This window comes from Nerophis ophidion, linkage group LG15 (genome assembly GCF_033978795.1).
Source record: "Nerophis ophidion isolate RoL-2023_Sa linkage group LG15, RoL_Noph_v1.0, whole genome shotgun sequence".
NCBI lineage: Eukaryota > Metazoa > Chordata > Actinopteri > Syngnathiformes > Syngnathidae > Nerophis > Nerophis ophidion.
In genome coordinates, this window is record NC_084625.1 from 31,458,734 (window position 1) to 31,480,892 (window position 22,159).

Genomic DNA, 22,159 nt, shown 5'->3' on the forward strand with positions numbered 1-22,159 from the left:
CCTTGTTTGTGAATTACTTAGCATTTCATGGAAACTGCTTTTATACCCAATCATGGCACCCACCTGTTCCCAATCAGCCTGCACACCTGTGGGATGTTCCAAATAAGTGTTTGATGAGAATTCCTCAACTTTATCAGTATTTATTGCCACCTTTCCCAACTTCTTTGTCATGTGTTGCTGGCATCAAATTCTAAAGTTAATGATTAATTGCAAAAAAAATTTTTTTTATCAGTTTGAACATCAAATATGTTGTCTTTGTAGCATATTCAACTGAATATAGGTTGAAAATGATTTGCAAATCATTATATTCCATTTATATTTACATCTAACACAATTTCCCAACTCATATGGAAAAGGCGTTTGTATATATATATATATATATATATATCTTGGAAAAGAAGAAATGCTCACTAACACAGATTTTGACAGATTTGTGGACAATATTTGAGAGGAATAGGTATTTATGTGTATATGGTAAATGTTTTAGACCTTTTAGTTCGACTCATGAAAAATTGGAGCAAAAATTAAAGTGTTGTTTACATTTTTGTTTACATACATACATACATACATACATACACACGCACGCACGTATTCATGCATTGTATTACTTAAATTTATTTTCAAGTAAAAAAAATTTCTTTTTAAGGGGTGCCGATTAATTTTAGTAGTACTAGTGAGTTCCTTGTTCATTTACAGAAGGCTGTCAACTTCCTTTGTTTTCACTTTATCAAACTGCACATGCAAGTGACGCCAAGACCACATTTGGGGCCACGGTGGGGCTTGTGCGTGTTTATAATGGAGTCTGATAAAGATTACATCTTAATTGCAGCGCAAACAGTCAGCTGGAAAAAATCCGATTCGTGCCTCTTTGGAGAACAATTATTATTCAGATGAACAAACCCAAACATGAAGAAAACGTTTTAAAAAATAGAATTTTTTAATATAAACTTACATGCTGGTGCAGCTCGTTGTCAGTCTGCCGGTCCTCATCGTCGTCTTGTGGCTCGTGCTGACGACCCCTCTCTTGCCACACTATGGCCTCTTTGTGGTGCTCCCGTCGGTACAGGCTGGAGCGCTCGTTCACGCTGACACGACGCACCACTTTCCTGTGAGGACATATGGGACCAATTTGCTGAACTTGTTCTCCCATTTGTGGTCCCATCCAATCTTTTCGTACCCTCTGCTGCCAGTACTGGAAGCCCGTTTTTGCAGGGTGTCTTTCTGTCGGTCCTGGCTTTTCATGATGGCGTCATGTTTGTGCTTGAGGTCCATCAGTTTTGCTCTGACCTCCTCATCCATGCACACATCTTTAAAAACAGTACAGTCAGATACTAAGCAGGACTTAAGGCAGGACATAAACAGAACTTGCCAAGGGGAGTCTCCTCCAGGACAGACTTTGTGTCCAAGCTGGCTTCATGGGCCACCAGAAGTTCAACCATTGGGATCTGTGGTACAAAGCAACACTATGTAGCATTCTTTGTTGTGGTGGCTGTGAGCTATTGGTTAAGTTGTTATAACTGCAGTACTGACTTGTCCCCAGCAGGAAGCAGCATGTAACGGCGTCCAGCCATCACCGTCCTTCACCTCCACTTGAGCCCTGTGCTCCAGCAGCAGCTCAGCCACTGACAGGTAGCCATTAGCAGACGCTATATGGAGCTAGAAGCACAATGCGTATTTGTAGGATTGGAGATGTAATCAGAAAGTAGGGATGTCATAAATAATGAGTGAACTCATGTAATTAATCACAAAAAAAGTATTGCATTAATCATGTATCATTGCAGATCAATAACGCAATTTGTTTTGAGCGAAAATGTTACTTTATCTTAGCCGCAGATGGTTACCTGAACATCGACGTTGGTTGTTATAAGGTCAGTGAAAAGGTCAATGTATTCCATTATTAGTGAGAAGACTCAGACTGGTGTACTCGCTGGCCAATATTGCTTTAATTTAAACCCTTAATGTTGATCAAACTGGGGTTTGAGCACATAAATGACATTCAGACATACATTCAAGTAAAATAGTTTCTTTAAATTACTGTGTGACATTCTGATAAAAAAAGGCATGTGTCCAAATATTGTGGTCTTTTTTTAACTTATTTTAAATTATGCAAGCAGGTAATCTTCTGCTATTAATCACAACTAATTAGAATTCAAAAGTATGATTAAAAAAGTAATCCTTAGACAGCACAGTTAAAAAGACAACTGCTCACCAGTGTTGCTCCATTATCATCCAGACTGTTTAGGTCAGCTCCATTCTGAACAAGAGCTTTGATGTCAGCAAGCATGGCGGCCTCTTTTGCTCCTCTGCATTCATCTATGCGCACCTGCGTTATCCCTGCACACACAAACACACATTATTCCTGACTGGTATGCTAAATGACATGTGAAGCAGTGTTTGACTCATCTGTCTGACCCTGTTCTGCCATGACCATCTCCAGGAGCTCCAGTGTGGCCTCGTCCTCACAGAGGTCATAGGGCATGTTGCCATCCGCATTGACAGCCAGCAGGTTGGCCCCTCTAATAGGCACAGTATGAATGCAAACATGATACGAGTGTACAGTGGTACCTCAACTTATGAGTAATTTCAGATACAAGCGGTCTCACAGTTTTTTTACTTGGCTTTAAATTTCGAGCAAACCTTGAGTTACAAATATTTTCACTCCAGTTGCAGTGTTATTTATAAACAGGTTTGTGCTATTCGAGCAAAAAAGATATATATATAAATTGTTACTTGCTGTTGTGATTGGTTTGTTTGCACAAAAATACAAACACATTTTTATTAGACAGTTGACGTGTGCGTTTGAGCATCACTCAAACATCGACATCTTGCCCTCCGACCATCAGAACTAAGAAAGTTTGTGTGAAGAATAACAGGCGGTCGACAAAATCAGACAACCAAACCATTAATAAGTCTACCCGGCAGAGTGAGTCTGCGGCAGTGAGCCGCCAGCATGCGGCCACAAACAACAAACATTCATCCATAAAAGTATTGAGTGTTTCAGTTTGTTGTGTTTAAACCTGACTCAACAAACTGGATATGATAGCTTTGGTTGACAGGCACACATCAATTTTTGTGTTTTAAACCCATAAGTGACTTTTCCAGTCCGTCCCTCAAAGACGTTGGAAATTAGGTTGCCAGATGGTACAAGAGAAACACTCAGTGGCTCTATAAAACAAAGTAGATTATAATAATGGGATGCGGACTTGGCAACACTGGACGAGAGAATCAACAAATGAAACCTCATTATTCTGCTCCTACGGTAAATACTGTACAATATTAATATATTATTACATAATACTGTAGTTTGTAGTGTGTACTATTATAATGGTTTTGAAACAGTATGTACAGGGTGTACACCACCTTTCGCCTTAATGCAGCTGAGATAGGTTCCAGCATCCCCCGCGACCCAGAGAGGGACAAGGGGTAGAAAAAGAATGGATGGATGGATAGATTTATCATCTAAAAGTTTTTCTTATTAAAACGCATTTTACATATTTTGTTTTAGGAAGACCAAGCACAGATTAAATTGATTTTGATTCACTTCAATGGGCGGTGCTGCTTATAGATATGAGTGTTTTGAGTTACGAGCTTAGTCGCGCCATGCAATGTTCTTGTAGGTTGAGGTACCATTGTGTACTATACATACATGCACACATTATGGACCAACTTACGCCTGAAGAAGGAGCTGCACCAACCCAGTATGCCCACAGGTGGCAGCAGCATGCAGCGGTGTCCACAGCTCGCTGTCGCAGGCGTTGACAGAGGCACCAGCGTCCAGCAGGCACTGCACCACGCCCACATAGTCATCGATGCAGCACTGGCAGGACAGATGGAGATTTGCATGGGGAACATGGTAAGGATAGGCTTCTGTACATAAAAGGGAAATGGCCAACAGATACTTATGTAAGCATCAATGTTTTTAAATGGGACAAGTTGCTGTCATACAACACAAAGTAGTGGAATGGCCATGTTATGGTGTGGTTCTCAGAAAAAAGCTCACCAAACAAAACAAACTGCATGACCTCGTCTTCCGAATCTGACTAGAGTGTTCAGGAAAAGAATGTTCCCATTTCAACTGAAAACTTTGGGAAGGAGACAGTGTGTTTGAGTAACTAAGATAAGTGAAGGCTTAGACAAAATAAATACAAAGAGCAGCACACAAATATGCGTTGGAGAGGTTGAACGGTCTTCTCATAAGGTGCTGAAAACAGTTTCGATGACGCGTGTTTACCTGATGGAGGGCAGTCAGTCCATCCTCGTTGACCAGATCTGGACTCACACCACTGTTGAGCAACTCTCTTACTAGAAGACCAACAAACCTACACATAAATCATACATGGCAAGAAATCCAGCTTCCATAAATAGTGTTGATTGTCTGTGTGCAAGATAACAGCAAATTTATAGGTTAGCCTTAATCCTGCTCCTAATAGGTTATAGAAAACAAAGATGCCATGCATATGTAAGCACTTTGCAACAAATATCATGTGTTGATGCATTTATTATAAATTTGGTCCTATTAGAAGATTACGTAGGAATATGGGCACACTTTTACTGACCCTCATCAACGTCATTGCGTGATGTTGCGTCAAGAAGGGTGATGGCGCTGGGGAATGTAACTTTTCTGCTACGCTCCTTCTTCTTGTCCGCTTTGGCCTTAGATCCACGAGCTGCATCCTTCTCCATCTGACCCCAAGCCTTCAGCTGCTGCGCGCGTCGTCTCTGAGCGTGCTTGAGGCGTTCGGTGGCGCTCAGACGGCCGACAGTGGACATCTCAGCAAGCAACTCGCCGTGGTCTGCTGCCATAACGCCACAACACACTAAATGCTTGTGCTTCACTTAAGTGGAATTGTGTTTAATCCATATTCAAGGGATCCATTTGTCTCCTGAACTTCAAAACAGGTCTTTGTTAGGGACCAAAAATATGCTCTGATTAAAATCTATGTTGGGGGATTGGATGACCTATATATCAATGATTACAGGAAGGGGCAACATATAGAACAACCACAATGTTTCTGTCCCATCTTTCAGACCATGGCGGGAGAACAGATGTAAGAAAAATGTGTCCCGACCAAAAACATCCGAGGTGATGTCTGCAACAGAGTCCTCTCCATGTCATTGGCAGGAAACTTGGTCAAAGATCCACTGTTGGAGTCCAATTTCTTTTAAGGTTAGATGTTCCCTCTGATCTTGTAATCCATATTGGTCCAAGACTTGGACCCAAAAGGAAGGCAAATTCCTTTGAATTTATTGTGGCTACAGGTAGCTAGAATCTGTAATGTCTACACATGGCCTACTGCAGCTTACACAGGATGTGAGCGCTTTCCAAAAAACACAATTGTAAACTGGAAACCTTTTTGACAGGTCGTCATGATGACAATGGACCCAGACGTCACAATTACCCGTCTTCCAGCAGCAACTGTGGACAGAGAGAGTACATTTGATTGCCATGTTACAGTACAATGTGCATGCACTGCTATCTTTAACTCCTTTGCTCCTTCCAGCTACTCCCTCCTCTCCCACTCCTCTCCTGAAGGAAACCTGAGACAGTGCGACTATTTCCATTAATGATTGACACACCTTGCAGCCCAGCAGCACACTTTGCAAGCATCAGGCAGAACCACAGTAGAATAGCTCAAGGAGAGAGATGTGGAGGGAGGCGAAGTGGACATGATACAGGGCAAGATCTAACCCTGGCATGCTTATTCAGTCAGTTCTCATTAGCCTAACAGTTTGTGGCCCACACACTTGGCAATTTCTCAGCTCTTCATATTTTATTTAGAGTCAGGTCTGCGAGCGCTGAGAGGAAGGTCAACTAGAGAGGCACAGTGACATACAAAGACATAATCCCAGGGCCTCAACCTACATCACCGCAACCGAATCAACACCGACAAAATTGGCCTTGGCATGACACATACACTCTTTTACTGCATTTCCATAGTATTTTTAGGGGGGCTAACCTCACCCTTTGTCACAAGTTACAATGTGAGGATTTCCTTATATTCAATAGCTTAACGTTCCTCCTTTAAATGATGGGCTAGAACATGCATTTAGAAGTTGAGTGTTTTCTGTTCAAATGTTTTGAGTCTTCAACACCAGGGGTCTACACAGTGCAGCCGAAGGGACGTCTGCAACTAAAGCTATGTTTTTAATGTCCAAGAACAACTGGACACTAATAGCTCAAAGCTGACATGCATGCTGTTTAAAAAAAAATCAATATATGGTTTTGACGGATAAAAATATGTAAATGGCCCCCGCATCCTTTAATTTTTCGGTGTGCTGCCCTCAATGGAAAAAGTTTGTAGACACCTACACAGTTTATTATTTCATGAGTTGAGTTTGTGTTTATTTCGAACATGCATGCATACAATATGATAGGGCTGGGCGATGTAACGATATACACGATATATCGCGGGTTTGTCTCGGTGCGTATAGAAAATGACTATCGTGATATTCAAGTATACGTTCTCACGCAGTTGCTTTTAGCTGCTGGCATTGTACTGCAGGCTCTTATCACTCTTTCCTGTCGCTCCTTCTCACAGACAGCAAGCGCACCTTCTTACATACGTCACATACAACGTCATCCGCTCTCATGGAGCAGAGAGGTAGCAGCATGGGTAACGTTAGTTGTAAGCGATGATAATACGGACCTTCGATCCCTCCGGCGGAGCCGTGCGATTGGTAATACGAGAGAAAGAAGGTGCAAATGAAGGAAAAATTCATTCCCCAGAAAAAACACCAGGGGGTCCATGGTCTGGCAATGGTTTGGCTTCAAGTGGGAATATGTCGAACAGACAATCGTAATTTGTCAAGTGTGGGCCAAAAGTGTTGCTACAAAAAGTAGCATTAATGCTAATATGTAGCATCATTTGAAAAGTCACCTGCTATAGAACGAAGATTTCTTACTCCGCATATCAACATCTCCATTCGGTGCCACACGCCCACACCATCAAAATGCCGAGGCGAACATTTCCAGATCAACACCGTATGAAAAAAATAGTCAACTACAGAATTTAATAACGTCTGTAGTAACCTACCACATAGCAAAGGACGAACACTATTTGATTTCCTATTATCTAGCTCATTTTTATTTGACAGTTATTGAAATATTTTGTGTGACATCATGCACAAAAGTGCACTTCATTTGTTTTGAACACCGGTATTGTAGTGGTGTTCAGTGCACTTTAAGTTAGTGTTGTTTTGATATGTCATCTTATTGACATCATGCGCAAAAGTGCACTAATAGTTTGTTTTAAAATGTCTCTGACAATCTTGCCCTTTCTGTTTTGGAAATGACATGAATGTTTGTGCCACTGCTAAATAACTGTTTAATAAATACAGTTTTGGTCAATTGACTTAGTTTTGATTTCCTTTTCTGCATGAAAGTTTAAAATGAGCATATATTAATGCAGTATGAACAAGAATGTTTTAATGTAGACACATAGAATCATCATACTGATGTGATTATTTGCATCAAGTGTTAATTCAAGGCTAAGGCAAAATATCAAGATATATATCGTGTATCGTGATACGGCTGAAAATATCAAGATATTAAAAAAGGCCATAGCGCTCAGCCCTACAACATGATACATCACAATTTCCAGTTTCTCTTTTCAACATGTTCGAAAATGTATTCACAATAAAATCCATAAGTAATAGCATTAAAATAAATAAATAAATAAATAATTAAGCATTAGTGAAGTAAGTTATATTTCATATGGTGAAATAAAAAGGTTTATCTAGGAAATTAATGGATGATCTAAATTATCTGCTCTAAATTGTAAATAGTTTGTTTTTGTATTGGTAACTTGACTAAAAAGGTTTAATCACTATCTGCAGGAGATAAAGAGTGCAGCCTTACAAGTCAAATGACTTGACATTTTCCAGTAGGAAAGACACTAACAATATGTGATGTTGTGTAAATGCATGTTTTGGTAAGTAAAATTAGGCCTAAATCAATTAATCGAATTATAAATGAAAATGAATGCCATCCGATCAGGGTATAAGAGGACTTGCCTGTGGATCGCTCTCAACACCTGAATGTGTTTATTTAATATTCAAATTAATTAAACGCAGACAACCCTCTTGTCAGTCATCTACAATCTTTGTGTCTGTAGGCAAAGGTGGGGCTAGTAGCCTACCCACACACACAATATACCTGTACACTGACAGAGCATATAGTCACGACTCACGAGTGAGAAGCATCACAAATAAACTAAAATTAGGAGACAAAAACATGATTGCAAAGCCAAATTTCAAAAGAATCTTTTGGCTTCAACTCGAATGAGCAACCTGAGCCCACAACATGCCAAATGTGTTTGAAAGTGATGGCAACAACAAATAAAATAAAATAAAAAAGATACCACAAAACAAACCACCCGCCCCTGTTTTTCCAACCTGGGAAAACGCTTCAGTTTAATTTTTGTCAACAGAAACAGTAATTCGTTTCTTTATTGTTTACTTATTTCAGATAATTACAAGTTATTGACCTTCTTTATTTATCGGGTTAATTGCATTGAAAACAATTTTATACATTATGATTACATTTGCGCAAAATTTGTATCACAAAATACTGACAATAATATTTATTGGCAATGATTTATATAAAAATATTTTGATATATAATAATTGATTTTTGCTACATCGTCCAGCAAAATGTGTCATCAGTCCAAGCCTACGTACAATACTGTATGACTGTAACTGTCTTTTAAAATGTAAACTGAATTTAAAATATGCAATAACTCGTCTGTGAGAAAAATTATTTCAAGGATTTGTGATATATTATTATTTGCAGGGTATTACGTAACATAACCCCAGCAAATAGCAGGGATCTACAATCCTGACAAAAGTGTCATATTTCAACTGGTTCTTTGAGAACCACTTGTTAAAATATTAGAAGACATAGTATAACATGTTTTGTGTCATTTGAAAGGAGATTTGCTGGATGAAAGGATTGGAGAAACAAACAAAATCCCTGCAGGAACGTGAACTGCTGCATTAGTGGCCTAATTCAAGAGTTAGGGGTGTCGGGTGAATAACTAAGTATTTTCATGCTCAAATACAACAAAACCCGTTGGGCCCAAACACATGTATTAATCAGAGATGCAATATGTGTCTTACAGGGTAAATAACGTGTATGTACACTGTATACATAATCCAAATACTAACAAGTTTAGGAAATATTGCTCTAATGAAGTAACATACAAACTTAATATGATCTATATTGAGCAAACATAAACTCAGTCAAGAATCGCCTTGAAAAGACTAATTACTGCTTCCAAAGGCAGCCGAGGGCATTAAGTGTTACTGAACCACAATAGACCTATTTGATAGCGCGTCAGCTCAGTGGTCTAGATCATATGTGTTGATATAGCGGCAAATTAGAGGACTTATCAGGATCGGTGTTTGATGGGTCGCTGGTCAGCTTCAATGGCGCTGCAATGGTGATTAGGCCTGCTTGTTGCCTTCAAATGTGCCGCATCATTTGAAATTCTGGCCAACATGTGCAACACATGAACAGTATCTTACAAAACAGAGTACACACCTTTCATTTCAAAAACTGCTTGATTTCTCTACTATAGAAATTCAACCTGTATATACAGTACTTCGTAAGAGTCAGTGTACAGGTATAATAGCAGTATACAGTGCATCCGAAAAGTATTCACAGGGCTTCACTTTTTCCACATTTTGTCATGTCACAGCCTTATTTTAAAATTATATAAATGCATTTTTGTCCACAAAATTCTACACAAAATACTTCATGCAGACAATGACAATACATTTTTATTTAGAAATGTTTGCAAATGTATTAAAAATGCTAAAAACTAAGAAATCACAGGTACATAAATATTTACAGCACTTGGCATCCTGTTTCAACTGATCATCCTTAGATGTTTCTACAGCTGCATTGGAGTCCGCCTGTGGTGAATTTAGTTGGTTGGACATGACACCCGTCTCATATTATATATATCAATCAATCAATCAATGTTTATTTATATAGCCCCAAATCACAAATGTCTCAAAGGACTGCACAAATCATATATATATATATATATATATATATATGTATACACACACATATATATATTTATACATATATACATACACATATATATATATTCATATATATATATATATATATACACAGTATACATACATACATACATACATATATATATATATATATATACACACACACACACACACAGTATACATACATACATATATATATATATATATATATATATATATATATATATATATATTCATATATATACACATATATACAAACCCCGTTTCCATATGTGTTGGGAAATTGTGTTAGATGTAAATATATAAACGGAAGACAATGATTAGCAAATCATTTTTAACCCATATTCAGTCGAATATACTACAAAGACAACATATTTGATGTTCAAACTGATAAATATTATTTTTGGGGGGAAATAATCATTAACTTTGGAATTTGATGCCAGCAACACGTGACAAAGAAGTTGGGAATGGTGGCAATAAATACTGATAAATACTTATATGGAACATCCCACAGGTGTGCAGGCTAATTGGGAACAGTTGGGTGCCATGATTGGGTATAAAAGCAGCTTCCATGAAATGCTAAGTAATTCACAAACAAGGATGGAGTGAGGGTCACCACTTTGTAAGCAAATTGTCTAACAGTTTTAGAACAACATTCCTCAACGAGCTATTGCAAGGAATTTAGGGATTTTACCATCTACACTGCATAAAATCATCAAAAAAGTTCAGAGAATCTGGAGAAATTACTGCACGTAAGCGATGATATTACGCACTTTTGATCCCTCAGGCGGTACTGCATCAAAAACCGACATCAGTGTGTAAAGGATATCACCACATGGGCTCAGGAACACTTCATAACACCACTGTCAGTAACTACAGTTGGTCGCTACATCTGTAAGTGCAAGTTAAAACTCTGCTATGCAAAGCCAAACACATTTATCAACAATATCCTGAAAAGCCGCCGGCTTGGCTGGGCCCAAGCTCACCTAAGATGGACTGATGCAAAGTGGAAAGGTGTTCTGTGGTCTGACGAGTCCACATTTCAAATTACATTTGGGAACAGAGGATGTGGTGTCCTCCAGAACGAATAGGAAAATAACCATTCGGATTGTTATAGGCGCAAAGTTCAAAAGCCAGTATCTGTGATGGTATGGGGGTGTATTTGTGCCCAAGGCATGGGTAACTTACACATCTGTGAAGGCACCATTAATGCTGAAACGTCCATACAGGTTTTGGAGCAATATATGTTGTCATCCAAGCAACGTTATCATGGACGCCGCTGCTTATTTCAGCAAGACACGTGTTAAAACAGCGTGGCTTCGTAAAAAAAGAGTTAGGGACTTTCCTGGCCCGCCTGCAGTCCGGATCCGTCTCCCATCGAAAATGTGTGGCGCATTATAAAGCGTAAAATACGACAGCGGAGACCCCGGACTGTTAAACGACTGAAGCTCTACATAAAAAAGAATGGGAAAGAATTCCACTTTCAAAGCTTCAACAATTAGTTTCCTCAGTTCTCAAACGTTTATTGAGTGCTGTTAAAAAAAAAGTTGATGTAACACAGTGGTGAACATGCCCTTTCCCAACTACTTTGGCACGTGTTGCAGCCATGAAATTCTAAGTTAATTATTATTTGCAAAAAAAAAATAAAGTTTATGAGTTTGAACATCAAATTAGGGCTGGGCGATATTGCCTTTTTTTAATATCACAATATTTTTAGGCCATATCGCGATATACGATATATATTACGATATTTGGCCTTGGTCCTTGAATGAACACTTGATACATATAATCACAGCAGTATGATGATTCTATAGTGTCTACATTAAAACATTCTTCTTCATACTGCATTAATATATGCTACTTTTAGACTTTCATGCAGAGAGGGAAATCACAACTAAGTCAATTGACCAAAAGTGTATTTATTAAAGTTATTGAGCAATGGCACCAACATTCAAGTCATTTCCAAAACATAAATTGCAAGATTGTCAGAGACATTTTAAATGTCAAATAAAAATTAGCTGCATAATAGGAAATCAAATAGTATTTGTCCTTCAATATGTGGTATGTTACTAAGGTTATGAAATCCTCTTCATTCTCTAGCCACTTTACAAATGATGCTACATATTAGCAGTAATGCAACGTTCCCCCCCCCCACACACACTTGACAAATTACAGTTGTCTGTTCGACATATCACCGCTTGAAGCCGAACCACCGCCAGACGATGGAAACCCTGCTGTTTTTGTTGGGAATTAAGTCTTCCTTAATTTGTTACCAGATCCGCACCATCGTTCTCTCGTACGGCTACGTTAGCAGCTAACGTTAGCCACAACGCCACCTCTCTGCCCTGCAAGGGCGTGTATATGACGTGTGACGTGACAGTTTGTGACGTATGTAAGAATGTGCGCCTGCTTGTCTGCGAGAAGGAGAGACAGGAAAGAGCGAGGAGAGCCTGAAGTGTACGCCTGCAGCTAAAAGTCCTGCGTGCAAAGTATACTCAAATATCACGATATAGTCATTTTCTATATCGCACAGAGACAAACCCGCGATATATCGTATATACCGATATATATATCGTATATATATATCGTATATATCAATATATCGCCCAGCCCTACCTGAGACTGGAAGGTCGTGAGTTCAAACCCCGACCTAGTCATACCAAAGACTATAAAAATGGTACCCGTTGCCTCCCTTCTTGGCACTTAGCATCAAGGGCTTTAATTGGGGGTTAAATCATTAAATGATTACCAAGCTCGGCACACGCTGCTGATCACTTCTCCCCTCACCTCCCAGGGGGTGAACACGGGGATGGGTCTAATGCAGAGGACAAATTTCACCACACTGTGTGCGTGACAATCGTTGGGACTTTAACTTTATCTAACCGCAGCTATAAGCAACTTGACCTGCCTCAGCTAACGTTAGCCATGCTAACATTAGCTCTCGGCGAGAGCGTATGACGCTAGACGCGCAACGTATGTAACAAGGGCCCGCGGGGTTTGAACTCACGACCTTCCAGCGCTCTTGTTTTATGTCTCTACAAGAAGGAGTGAGAAACGCCAGTAATGTAATGCACGCAGCTAAAAGCAACTGTGTGAGAACATCCATCCATCCATCCATTTACTACCGCTTATTCCCTTTCGGGGTCGCGGGGGGCGCTGGCGCCTATCTCAGCTACAATCGGGCGGAAGGCAGGGTACACCCTGGACAAGTCGCCACCTCATCGCAGGGCCAACACAGATAGACAGACAACATTCACACACACATTCACACACTAGGGCCAATTTAGTGTTGCCAATTAACCTATCCCCAGGTACATGTCTTTGGAGGTGGGAGGAAGCCGGAGTACCCGGAGGGAACCCACGCATTCACGCGGAGAACATTCACACACACATTCACACACTAGGGCCAATTTAGTGTTGCCAATCAACCTATCCCCAGGTGCATGTCTTTGGAAGTGGGAGGAAGCCGGAGTACCCGGAGGGAACCCACGCATTCACGGGGAGAACATGCAAACTCCACACAGAAAGATCCCGAGCCTGGATGTGAACCCAGGACTGCAGGACCTTCGTATTGTGAGGCAGACGCACTAACCCCTCTTCCACCGTGAAGCCCCGTGTGAGAACATATAAGCAAATATTACGATATAGTAATTTTCTATATCGCACAGAGACAAACCTGCGATATATCGCCCAGCCCTACAGTGAAGCATGGTCGTGGCAGCATCATGCTGCGGGGATGTTTTTCAGCGGCAGGAGCTGGCAGACTTGTCAGGATAGAGGGAAAGATAAATGCAGCAATGTACAGAGATATCCTGGATGAAAGCCTGTTTTAGAGCGCTCTTGAACTCAGACGGAGGAGACTCTTCATCTTTAGCAGGACAAGGACCGTAAGCACATAGCCAAGATATCAAAATAATGGCTTTGAAGTTTAAATTAAAGTTAAAGTACCAATGATTGTCACACACAAACTAGGGGTGGCGAAATTATTCTCTGCATTTGACCCATCACATTTGATCGGGACAATTCTGTAAATGTCCTTGAGTATCGCCCAACCAGAGCCCAGACTTGAATCCGATTGAACGTCTCTGGAGAGATCTGAAAATGGCTGTGCACAGACACTTCCTATCCACCCTGATTGAGCTTGAGAAATGCTGCAAAGAGGAATGGGGGAAACTACTCAAAGATATGTGTACCAAGCTTGTGGCATCGTGTTCCAAAATATTTGAGGCTGTAATTGCTGCCATAAATGGATTAACAAAGTATTGAGCAAAGGCTGTGAATATTTATGTACATGTGATTTCTTAGTTGTTGTTTTTTTATTTCAAATATATTTCAAAAAGCCCTAAAAAAATTTATTTCACGTTGTCATAATGGGGTATTGTGAGTAGAACTTTGACGTTTAAAATTAATTAATTATATTTTGGAGCAAGACTTTAACATAACAAAATGTGGAAAAAGTAAAGCCCTGTGAAAACTTTCCGGATGCATTGTATATTTACTATGAGTGATAGTCATATATTGTACAACATATACCTATCTCAATTGAAGCCTGTAACTCCCTGGATCGCCCCAACTTGCTGCCGTTGTTGCTTTGAGGGGTGGTTTCCAAACGGTTTTTGAACAGCTATCTAACTAACTTTGAGTAGTGATTCCCAGTTATTAGAGGTAGGAATCTTTGGGCACCTCATGATTCAATTCGATTCCCAATGTTGGAGTGAAAATTGGATTCAAAATCAACTCTCCATTCAACACGATTCTTGTATTATTTGGTATTTGAGTTATAAAAAACCTTTTCAAAACATGTTACAAAAGTTACTCCTGGCTGCTGAAGTACAACTTATAGGCCCACTTTTATTTTTACAATGTTATTATGAAAAATCACAGTTTAGTAAATATTCTAATAAAAGTAATTTGAGCAACCCCAACTCAATCCTAGCTTCACAATACTTGGAATAGAAATTTACAAAGCAATTGAGAAGATTTACAAATACAATAGTTTTTCAATACATAAGTAAAAAAATGAAAAAACAAAAATGCATAAAAAGCAACAGTATTATTAATAATCATATTAGTAATAATATTTTCTTTAGAAATTAATTCTCAAAAATTCGATTTATAATCGGAATAAATAAATCGCGATCTAGATGTGAATCAATTTTTTGGAGCACCCCTCACAGTTACTACTTTATAGTGTTCTGCGCTTAAGAAACTACTTTATGACTTTAGCTCCAGACTTCTTCTGTTTGTTTGATATTGTCATTACTGCCACAAGTGATGGAAAAGTGTATTACAACTGAGTACTGCTGAGAAACAGATATTTTTCGGCCTTATGGCTAAGAAATACCGGTTTAGACTGATAACAAAACAATGTTGTGTACTGGCCAGACTTTGCACTGATATGATGAAAGGATAAGCAGTAAATCACTAATATTGCAGAGCAGAATGGACACACTGGTGAATAAAAACACGTATTCAAGGGTCAATCTGACATTTTGGGACTTCTTTTCCACTTCATAACCTAACAGGAAGGGGAGTCTAGAGCTGCTCTGGAACATAAACTTCCATTCAACAAGTGGAATGAATAGAGCACTATGAACAGTCAGGCGCACACCTTCATGAAGAGGGCGTTACCTGCGTCCAGCGCAACTCAACTGGAACAAATCCCAACTTAAACCCCATGTTGGCTCAGGCTTTTACATGTGGCAACATTTGAGAGTACTGTAGCATTATGAAATAATAGTTATTGTTCTCGCACCACCAGTGAAACAAACAAAGCTGAGTCAGTGTAGATGATTCCTGAATGATCGTCAGACTGTTGCCAACTGAGCTAATCTTCTTACTAACTAATCACACACCATTTTTGGGTGAGTCAGCACTACAGCGCCGGCTGACAGCTTAGCATTCTTACAGACACACATTGGCCACAATAACTCATTGATGAATTGCTTTGAAAAGAGAGTAGTAGAGTTAACCACAAGTAGGCTGTAATTCCCAAACATTGCTGTGGACGTCCTGACTGCAAAACTGCAGAGCAAACATTGCTTTTTCTCAGGCTAAAGCCAAACACAACATACATGTGTCATGTTGTCAATGCAATCAATCCTCCCAGCAGGCCTTAATGATAACAACAGTTTGACCGAAACTATTTCATACAATAATTTTAATCTTTTTGTGCAGAAAATGCCTAAGATACATTATATAATTATCAAAGGCCTGGGCCCAAATAGAGACCTGGTTTACTCAACCTGGCAGTTGAGTAAACGCAAAAATTTCACTTATTGTTATCAACAAATTTGATGACACAGTGCACAATGTTTTCTCATGTGATCAAACTAAATCAAAGTCCACTCGATGCAGTCTTAAAAAGTCACCCAAGGTCTTCCGATGCCATAAACGGGTGTGTGTTGTGTCTATAACAGTTGTATATAAAAAAAAAAAACATTAGCGGGCCGGCTAATCTCCATTTTGTGTCATGCAAATGTTATGTACACAGAGCGCAGAATAAACAGTGTACATATCTGCATTGACAGCTACAGGGCTGGTATGACAAGGAAGCAAACAATAACTAGTTGATATATTATATAATGCCTGTGAGGTATGGCTGCTGTCAAAACCTTTTTTAGAGTGACACACCCTAATTCAAACTATGCTTTTTCCAGTGTTTTTCAACCTTTTTTAAGCCAAGGCACATTTTCTTCTTTGAAAAAAGGCCAGAAGCACACTACCAGCAGAAATCATTGAGAAATTAAACTCAGTAGACAATAAAAAGTCGTTGTTCCAATTGTTGGATATGAATTTAAACCATAACCAACTATGCATCACTGTAGCTCTTGTCTCAAAGTAGGTCTACTGTCACCACCTGTCACATTACCCCCTGACTTATTTTGAGTGTTTAAGTTGTGCTCCCGTGCATACATAGTGTTTAGGCTCTTGTCTTGCGCTCGTATTTTGGTGGCTTTTCCGTTTTTGGGTATTTTCCTGTTGCAGTTTCATGTTTTACTTTGAGCGCTATTCCCCGCACCTGTTTTGTTTTAGCAATCAAGAACATTTATGTTGTTGCTATCTTTTTTGTGTGGACATTGTTGATTGTCATGTCATGTACGGACGTACTTTGTGGACGCCGTCTCTGTTCCACGCGCTGTAAGTCTTTGCCGTTGTCCAGCATTCTGTTTTTGTTTATTTTGTCTTGAGTTTAGTTTTAGTTTTGTTCTGCTAAACTTTAATGACTTTTCTTAGGGGCACTCATCTTTTGTAAATTTTTGGTTTAAGCATTACATACCTTTTTACCTGCACACTGCCTCCCGCTGTCGCCTGCCTATTGTGATCTCGACAAACCATTGTCGTCTCACACAACGTGTTCCTGACATCTTCAAGGCAATTAGCTACCAGCTTCCACCTACTGATATTGAGGAGAATAACATGGTTACTCTGCCGAGCTCTAGACAGCACCGAGACTCAACAACGGCACATTATTTGTGGATTATAATTACTGGTTTGCAAAAAATATTTTTAACCCAAATAGGTGAAACTACATAATCTCCCACGGCACACCAGACTGTATCTCACAGCACACTAGTGGCCACGAAACAGCGGTTGAAAAACACTGGCTTATTCGATGCTTGAATATCTTTAAAGGCCTACTAAAACCCACTACTACCGACCACGCAGTCTGATAGTTTATATATCAATGATGAAATATTAACATTGCAACACATGCCAATACGGCCTTTTTAGTTTACATAATTGCAATTTTAAATTTCCCGTGAAGTGTCCTGTTGAAAACGTCGCGGAATGCTGACGTGTACGCGTGACGTCACGGACTGTTAGGAAATATTAGCGCTGCGCACACACACAGCTAAAAGTCGTCTGCTTTACCCGCATAATTACACAGTATTTTGGACATCTGTGTTGCTGAATCTTTTGCAATTTGTTCAATTAATAATGGAGAAGTCAAAGTAGAAAGATGGAGTTGGGAAGTTTTAGCCTTTAGCCACACAAACACACGGTGTTTCCTTGTTTAAAATTCCCAAAGGTGAAACTTTACTATGGATCAGAGCGGTCAAGCGAATATGGATCCCGACCAAATGTCAACTAGCAGTTTTCGGTGAGAAAATTGTGGTAAAAAGTCGCCACTTACCGGAGATCAGCTGAGCTTGTGCCGTCCGTACAGCTGCCGTCGACTTCCATCAGACACTGCCGTCAACACACCCGTGGATACACCTTTACGACTATCAGGTAATATTAAACTCACTAAAACACTAGCAACACAATAGAAAGATAAGGGATTTCCCAGAATTATCCTAGTAAATGTGTCTAAAAACATCTGAATTCGTCCCAATGCAATCAGGTTTTTTTTTTAACTTGATTTTTTTTTTTTTTTTTCTAGTCCGTCGCTATCAATATCCTCAAACATTAATCTTTCATCCTCGCTCAAATTAATGGGGAAGTTGTCGTTTTCTCGGTCCGAATAGCTCTTTTTGTCGGAAGCTCCCCTTAAAAACAATGTGAGGATGTGAGGAGCCATCAACGGGTGACGTCATCAACGGGTGATGTCATCATCTGCGGCTTCCGGTAAAGGCAGGGCTTTTCTGTTAGCAACCAAAAGTTGCGAACTTTATCGTCGATGTTCTCTACTAAATCCGTTCAGCAAAAATATGGCAATATCGCAAAATGATCAAGTATGGCACATAGAATGGACCTTCTATCCCCGTTTAAATAAGAAAATCTCATTTCAGTAGGCCTTTAAAATTCAGAAAATGTTCATGATTTTTAAGAGCCTTTATTTTCAGAATATGTAAACTTGTCTGAATTGTCCTAAAAAGGCTCAAAATAGGGGAGCTTAAAATTGTTCATAGGTATGAAAGTTTTGTGAATCGTCTGCTGGGATAGGCTCCAGCTCTCACGTGACCTTAATGAGGACAAAGCATGTCGAACAGTGGTTCTCAACCTTTTTTCAGTGATGTACCCCCTGTGAACATTTTTTTAATTAAAGTACCCCCTAATCAGAGCAAAACATTTTTGGTTGGAAAAAAAGAGATAAAGAAGTAAAACACAGCACTATGTCCTCCGTTTCTGATTTATTAAATGGTATAACAGTGCAAAATATTGCTCATTTGTAGTCGTCTTTCTTAAACTATTTGGAAAAAGAGATATAACAATAACTAAAAACTTGTTGAAAAATAAATTTGTGATTCAATTATGAATAAAGATTTCTACACATAGAAGTAATCATCAACTTAAAGGCCTACTGAAATGAGATTTTCTTATTTAAACAGGGATAGCAGGTCCATTCTATGTGTCATACTTGATCATTTCGCGATATTGCCATATTTTTGCTGAAAAGATTTAGTAGAGAACATCCACGATAAAGTTTGCAACTGGAAAAAAGCCCTGCCGGAAGTCGCAGACGATGACGTCACATGTTGATGGCTCCTCATATATTCACATTGATTTTAATAGGAGCCTCCAACAAAAACAGCTATTCCGACCGAGAAAACGACAATTTCCCCATTAATTTGAGCGAGGATGGAACATTTGTGTTCGAGGATATTGATAGCGACGGACTAGAAAAAAAACCCCCAAAAAACGCGATTGCAATCGCGTTGCATTGAGACGGATTCATGTTTTTAGAGACAGACATTTACTCGGATAATTCTGGGAAATCCCTTATCCTTCTATTGTGTTGCTAGTGTTTTAGTGAGTTTAACAGTACCTGATAGTCGGAAGTGTACGTCCACGGCCGGGTGTTGAAGCACAGTGTCTCTGGGAAGTTGAAGGCAGCTGTACGTGAGGCAGAAGCTCAGCTGATATCCGGTAAGTGGCGACTTTTAACCACAATTTCATTTTCTCACCGGAACCTTCTGGTTGACATGTAGTCGGGATCCATGTCCGCTCTGATCCATTGGAAAGCTTCACCTCCGTGAATTTTAAACAAGGAATCACCATGTGTTTGTGTGGCTAAAGGCTAAAGCTTCCCAACTCCGTCTTTCTACATTGACTTCTACAATATTAATTGAACAAATTGCAAAGATTCAGCAACACAGATCTCCAAAATACTATGTAATTATGCCGTTAAATCAGACGACTTTTAGCTGTGTGTGTGCGCAGCGCTCATATTCATAACAGCCCGCGACGTCACAAGTACACGTCATCATTACGTGACTTTTTCAAGTAAAAAGTCCAGGGAAATTTAAAATTGCAATTTAGTAAACTAAAAAGGCTGTATTGGCATGTTTTGCAATGTTAATATTTCATCATTGATATATAAACTATCAGACTGCATGTTGGGTAGTAGTGGGTTTCAGTAGGCCTTTAAAGTGCCCTTTTTGGGGATTTTAATAGAGATCCATCTGGATTCATGAACTCAATTCTAAACATTACTCAACAAAAAAAGAAGTCGTTAACATCAATATTCATGGAACATGTCCACAAAAAATCTAGCTGTCAACACTGAATATTGCATTGTTGCATTTCATTTCACAGTTTATGAACTTACATTCATATTTTGTTTAAGTATTATTCAATGAATATATTTATAAAGGATATTTAAATTGTTGCTATTTTTAGAATATTTTTTTTTAAATCTCACGTACCCTTGGGCATACCTTCAAGTACCCCCAGGAGTACGCGTACCCCCAATTGAGAAAACCACTGGTGTAGAAAATAGATGGATGGGCTTTCTGGTGGTGACTAATAAAAGTTATATTCAATGAATTCAATGAATTTTCTGCTCAAAAACACTTTATACAGCAACATGAAATGCTATTTAAAGCATGGCACTCACAACCATCGACTAATATCAGTTCAAAAATAAGGATGAGGGATATAGCGTGTTAGCAACGCTAGCCTCAACAGGTGGCTAGCCGGGCAGGTGACGTCGTTCAAGTTGCCTGGCTTTGTTTGTTCGGCAAAACCCTAAGGGCCGCATGATGTGTTTTTGCTTCGTCTTTTCACGAACTGTATGACACCGTCAAAAGTTCAAAAGGTTCTTTATTTGTATGCTGCGCTAGCATCAACAAGACGCAGGTTAGCTTCACTTTACAACGGTGAGGTCACGCGCGCTGGTGTAACCGGAAAGTGCCGACAACGTGAACGATACCGCTTGGCGTACAGAAGTAGACTTAATATTAAAAATGTATTTTAATAATAAAAAAAACACATCTTACCTGTGTTGTTGACTCTGCGTAAATGTGTCTGTTGCTGGCTGCGCGCTGCTCCTGCCTGCCACAGCCAGCCCCTCCAGGGAAATGCTTCACCATAACAACCGGAGCTGTCACCTCTCCTCCCGCTTCTGCCAGCCACCACTAGAGGTCGCCAAAGTTACACAGATCATTTATCATAGATCAGTGGTTCTTAAACTTGTTGGAGGTGCCGAACCCCGTTAGTTTCATTTGCACATTCACCGAACCCTTCTTAGTGAAAAATAAAATGTATTTTTATTTTTATTTTTCAAATTCAAGACAAATTTATGTGTTTTCGGTAACACATAACATAACTCTTTGTTGCATATTCTAAGTAACAAAGACTTAATTTGGAGTTATTTGGTTAGGGTTAGGGTTAGGGTTAGAGGGTTAGGGTTATAATAAGGCCACGCCGAATAAGGCATTAATAAGTACTTAATAATGACTAGTTAGGAGCCAATATGTTAATGATTTGCATGTTAATAAGCAACTAATTAATGGTAAATATGTTCCCAATACTAAAGTATTACCATGTTTTTTTACTGGTGCACAAAATGAACCGTGCATGAACATCACCTTGTTCAAAGAACAAAACCGACACTAAACTCACACAAACTGCATAAACTCACAACAAATTACACACCTGCAAATCAGTGTGACTTCTGCTGTTGCCGTATCCGTAATACGCCGATAGGGAGAAGTTTTTATTGAGACGATGAGTCGGGTGTGTTTTGACCTCCGCCGAACCCCTAGGGTTCGATCGAACCCAGGTTAAGAACCACTGTCATAGATAGATATAATATAATAGAATAGAATACAATAGAATAGAAAGTACTTTATTGATCCCTGATCATCAACACTAGACATTGTTTGATGTATTCAAATAAATAACTGAAGAATATAATTTTTTTATATATATATTTTTTTAAATATATTCTATGAATAATACA

At 39.2% G+C, this 22,159-nt stretch overlaps 1 protein-coding gene across 3 annotated transcripts in view; it reads right to left on the reverse strand.

Annotated features, from left to right (window-relative positions):
* ppp1r16a (protein phosphatase 1, regulatory subunit 16A) overlaps window positions 1–21,362 on the reverse strand; it is a 27,505-nt gene extending 6,143 nt beyond the window's left edge. The window contains exons 1-10 of one of the 3 annotated variants that reach the window (XM_061922012.1): window positions 21,195–21,360; window positions 4,557–5,416; window positions 4,232–4,302; window positions 3,672–3,817; window positions 2,413–2,516; window positions 2,210–2,334; window positions 1,531–1,656; window positions 1,370–1,445; window positions 1,178–1,307; window positions 953–1,106 (exon numbers count right to left, since the gene is read on the reverse strand). In XM_061922012.1, coding sequence (XP_061777996.1) covers window positions 953–1,106; window positions 1,178–1,307; window positions 1,370–1,445; window positions 1,531–1,656; window positions 2,210–2,334; window positions 2,413–2,516; window positions 3,672–3,817; window positions 4,232–4,302; window positions 4,557–4,803 — 1,179 coding nt within the window. In that variant the 5' untranslated portion in view covers window positions 4,804–5,416; window positions 21,195–21,360. Of the gene's footprint in view, window positions 1–952; window positions 1,107–1,177; window positions 1,308–1,369; window positions 1,446–1,530; window positions 1,657–2,209; window positions 2,335–2,412; window positions 2,517–3,671; window positions 3,818–4,231; window positions 4,303–4,556; window positions 5,417–17,308; window positions 17,405–21,194 lie in introns of those variants that run through there. The other 2 variants (XM_061922013.1, XM_061922014.1) reach the window with 2 other exon arrangements.
* Window positions 21,363–22,159: the final 797 nt, after the last annotated feature.